Source organism: Engraulis encrasicolus, chromosome 12 (assembly GCF_034702125.1).
Source record: "Engraulis encrasicolus isolate BLACKSEA-1 chromosome 12, IST_EnEncr_1.0, whole genome shotgun sequence".
NCBI classification, from domain to species: Eukaryota; Metazoa; Chordata; class Actinopteri; order Clupeiformes; family Engraulidae; genus Engraulis; species Engraulis encrasicolus.
The window spans coordinates 27,375,201-27,380,200 of record NC_085868.1 but is presented as its reverse complement, the minus strand read 5'-3'; the positions used below and the strand labels follow the sequence as shown (position 1 = coordinate 27,380,200).

General features: G+C 43.1%; 1 protein-coding gene across 1 annotated transcript in view; it reads left to right on the top strand.

Annotated features, from left to right (window-relative positions):
- Positions 1 to 5,000, top strand: part of slc4a10a (solute carrier family 4 member 10a) — a 116,196-nt gene that overhangs the window by 91,615 nt on the left and 19,581 nt on the right. The window contains exon 16 of the mRNA XM_063212017.1: positions 4,316 to 4,421. Within this exon, the coding sequence (XP_063068087.1) occupies positions 4,316 to 4,421 (106 nt within the window). The remainder of the gene's footprint in view (positions 1 to 4,315; positions 4,422 to 5,000) is intronic.

The window sequence follows — 5,000 nt, the reverse complement described above, 5'->3', positions numbered from 1 at the left end:
TATACCCACTTAAAATTGATTGATCCATTATTTAGAATAGCATAAATATATACAGTATACCCACTTCCAAAAATGTTCAAATATACAGTATACCCACTTCAAAAAAGTAGACTACACCGCTGCCCTCAACATGCACAACTACTTCAAATAATTCGCACAATAATGAACATGCAAATGAACTAGCCTACAAAATATGCATATTATGCGCACACACAAGCCCTACCCCTTCGATATGCACAACGACCTCAATAAGCTCATGCAGCACTCGTAAGTAGACACACACACACAGTGCACACACACGTGCATAGACACACAAGCACTACCCTTTAACAAACACAGCGACCTCAATAAACTCACACAGTACTCATAAGCAGACAACACCTCTACAAACACATGACATGCACAATGACCAAAAAACGAACTCACGCAATACTCATGAGTAGACACACACATGCGCACTCTACTATTTATTTAAGCATCTTTGAGCGTCATGAAAGCCTATTTATTATTGTCATTACGTTGTAAAGCACTTTGAGTTCTGATGTCCTCCTTATATCCATTTAAAGCAGTGGTTCTCAACCTTTTTTGAACAAACGCCCCTGGGACCTCAACCTAAGCCTCCCAACGCCCCCTTGACCCCACCATAAGCCAGCGAACGCCCCCCGTAGTATTAAAAAATTAAATGGACTTATGCCCCCCAATGGCAACTAAGTACCGCCCCTTTTCAACTGTATCCTTCTCAACCTAGAGCTCCCCAACGCCCCCTGGGGGGTTGTACCGCCCCCATTGAGAAACACTAATTTAAAGCATCACGCTCTCACACAGCGTACGTGCGTCGCTCAGCATGCGGCAGTCTGGCCTGAAAAGGCAGCACTCTAGAGGGCCATTAAAACTACTGTAACAGCACATAGGGTCATCGGCGTGCCCTCTTCCCACACTGGGGGGCGCGTGACGCCAAACGATATCATAAAGGACACGTCCTTCTCACCCAGAATATGGAGCAGTATGACGGCACATAAGTAGCCTTTAGCCTTCAGTAGCCGTTACTGTGTAATGCACACTGTTCTTCCAGTGGAACGCTGTAGTAGACATTGAAGAAAAGTTACCTCCAGAGTAGGCCTACTACAATAATAATAATAACCACACTCCCCACCACAGTAGCTACAGATGCACATTTGTAAAGCATCTGTGAAATGTTATTCAGTGTATACTGTGTGGACATGCGTAGCTTGTTTCCCCTATCACGGAGCATGTAGAGATGTACAGTATGACAAAAAGTCTAAAAATTCTCTCAAAAACAGATTTTGTCTCACCACAGTAGCTTTGGTTTAATTTAATGCTTCCACTGTACTACAGAACTATAAATGTAGGATTTAAAAGCATCAGTCAACTATTTATGGAAATATTCTCATTTCCCACCTCTCCTCCAGTTAAATAATTGAGTTTTATGTGGTCTTTTAAACTTCGCACCGTGCACTGTGAACAGAGGATGACTGCACTCTCTGCCCCTGGAGAGTAGACGAAATTGACATTACTAAACGGAGCCGTAGTAACAGATTCCGACTTGGTCATTACAATTTTGGTGACAATAAGCTAATAACAGAGACTCTGTGCAAAGGGTTTAAAGGGACACTGTGCAGGAAATGGTCAAAAAAGGTACTGCAACTATGCTGCTCATTGAAACTGGGCAGCCTATTGCCAAATTTGATCTTTACATGAAAGTTTACTAAGTAATAAACAATTATTTTCTAGTATGGTCCAAGTACAGTCATTTTGCAGCTAAAAATGGCTATTTTTGGACATTCAAAATGGCGGATCATGGAGAAGATCCCCCTTTTCATGTATGAAAAGTGCAATTTTTCCAGTCATAGTGAATACTTAGAATTTGATGCTGGTGGTAAGTATTTATGAAAAAGGTAACATTAGTGAATGGGCAGCATGAATTCTGGAAATAAACAACTAAAAATCTCACACAGTGTCCCTTTAAAGTGTTTATGAAACGAAAACAAAGTAAAGGAATTGGACCATTTCCAGGACAGATTCTGACAGTTCTAAGCCTTGTGAATAAAATGGGATATTGTCTGGGTGATATTTTGTCCTAAAAGTCATGTTAAAACGTTCCCAAAAAGTGTTATGTTCGTTTTTTTTTGGTGACATGCAAATTTTATGCAAATGATATGCGTGACATAAAAGGGGAGAGTTCACCTCATTCCACCTTGTTCAGATCAATGGCGGCTAGTACCAAACCAAAGCGCAGTGTCAAGCAGTGTGTTGCTGGAGGGCCGAACGGTGCCAGCTGCAAAAATGGCTACTTGACAGAAGGAATATCTTTGCACAAGTTCCCTTCTGTGAAGAATGATGGAACTGTGGCCAACTGTGGAGAAGGCTAAAACAAGGGCTCTGCGGATCCAATTTGTACGCAGGCACCTGTGTGGCAGCTTTTGTGATATGCACCGGATTCTCATCCGCCCTGTAGGCTATCTGCTTGTAGGATAGACTGAGTAAAGTTAAGTATAGGGTACAGTTGGGCTAAATCAAATATGCCTGTGTAACAACAAGACTCTGATCTAATTCCAAAGTGTAGGCATAACATAAATGACAGCCCCAAAACATTTGCTGACCATATCGAAGATTGTGTAATCTCTGTTTATGTTGACATTCGCTTCCTGCTATACATTTGTCCCACATCGCTTGCCATAGCCTCGTACAAGCAGATGTACATGTGGATGAGAATTCCGGTGCATATCACAAAAGCTGCCACACCGGCGTGGTTTTGAAGCAAGCTCATGGTCACTGTTGTGCTCGGCACATTTCCACCCCTCGTGCTTCACCACAAATGTGGAGATCGTGGATCATGGTTGGACCGAAGAGAATGCTATTGTCTCAAGCAGTTCCAACAATTGACATCGCCGGCGTGCAGACTGAAACTGCCCCTGTAACTGCTCGTGCACTGCTTTGCTTTAGGCTACGTTTTACCTTGTCCATCTGCTTTGTATGTTGATTTCAGGAAAGGGTAATGCACATTACATGTCAAATCGATGCAAATGCTCTCGGGATATGCACTTTTTGTTGATTGCCATTCAACTGGTCAATAAATTGGTTTTGGGATATCCGCGCTTCAGCCTCCGTGGTGCTCTCGGTCGAGGACAGCCAACTCACAGACTGGGCTACTGCTTAGCGAATAAACGGAGATGCATATAGCGTAGGCCTACTTTTTTTTCTCTCTTCTTCTTTTTTAGGATTTCGGGGCTGCTCCAACAGCCTATTACCTCCGTTTTTTCTCTAGTTGATAATATTTTTGCATGTACATGCATTTCAATCACACTATATCGCGCAATTGAATCAAAATGCCCCCCATTTGTCAACAAATACACACGCCATGTCATCTTTGGGTCATGGCAAAGCGCCCTTAGCAACCGTAACCATAAAGAAAACAAACTGTCAGGCTAGGTCTTTCTGCACTTTCTGCAGATGTATCAGTGCCTCTGAAATAGATTTGTGCTGCTGTTTTTTTTTTTCTCATGAGGTTGGATGTGTGGTTTTTCGACACGCTGATGTTTGTATCAGAATTTTGGTTCCTTTATAAGATGTGGGTCCATCAAATGTGTGTTGTTTTCTCAGATCGCCATACTAGCAAACCAGGGACTCTCCTCTTTGATGTCACAGCTCATTAGTCACACCAAATTTCACAGAATTCACACTTTGAGTTGCCATTTTCACAAGTTCCTCCAGGATGATTGGGTTCAAAGTCTCATCGATGCTATCAGAAAAAACAAGGCTTTAATGGGAATGACCGTTTGTTTTTGTTTCATAAACACTTTAAGACATTGCTGCAGTACCGTTTACTGTATGCTGTGTGAACAGGGTATGAAATTCAGATATAAACTGTATTGTTTTATTACACTCTTTTTCATTTGCACATTCAGAATCATGAACACGTTACATTTTATGTCATGCATACTGAAATGTTGTTTTGCATGGTACAATGACAATAAAGGCCGTGGCCTAACGGTTAGGGAGTTAGAGTCTTTCAATCTGGGGGTTGTAGGTCCGAATCCCACCTGACCTCTCCCTACATCTCCATCCATGGCTGAAGTGCCCTTGAGCAAGGCACCTAACCCCACATTGCTCCAGGGACTGTAACCAACGCCCTGAGAAATAGTAAATGTAAGTCGCTCTGGATAAAAAAGCGTCAGCTAAATGTAATGTAATGTAATACTGTATACACACTTAAGGTGCAGAACAAAGAAGAAGGATGTCTACATGAATGGTATACTGAAAGGTATATTCTATGCTGTTATGTTGTATTTTCCAGGTGTGTGTGCACGATGCCAGAACACCCCAGCAACAGCACACTGAAATACTGGGCAGAAAATAACATCACTGCTATCGACATAGATTGGAGAGACCTGGATGTCCGGGTAAGTGAGCGTGTGTGCATGCGTGCGTGCGAGCGTGCGTGGGTGGGTGGGAGCGTGCATGTGTATGTTTGTGTGTGTGTGTGTGTGTGTGTGTGTGTGTGTGTGTGTGTGTGTGTGTGTGTGTGTGTGTGTGTGTGTGTGTGTGTGTGTGTGTGTGCGCGTGTGCGTGTGCGTGTGCGTGTTTGTGTGTGTATCTGTGTGACTGGGGGCTGGGTGCCTTCGTTTGCAGACTGTCGCTTTGTGGCTGTGCAGTAGTAGCATGCTCAAGACTTCTGCAGGGTCCACTGACAGCTTTGGCCTGGCCCAGGACAAAGTCATGTGAAGGGGCCCTAAACTCAACCCATACAATGTAATGAGAATACAATTCTGGGCCTGGGACAAGTGACTTGTTTGTAAAGCATACCATATTTGTTAGACGTTAAACTTGCAATATAAAGTCATCACATTTCCACGGGACGTAGTCGAGGTGGAAGGTGTGTGTTGTCAAGGTGGCCTATTGAATAGTCCTCGTTGGAGGTATTCCATGATGTCTTTCTAAGTGTGTTTGTGCATATGTCTCAGTGTGTGGTGTACCTGTCT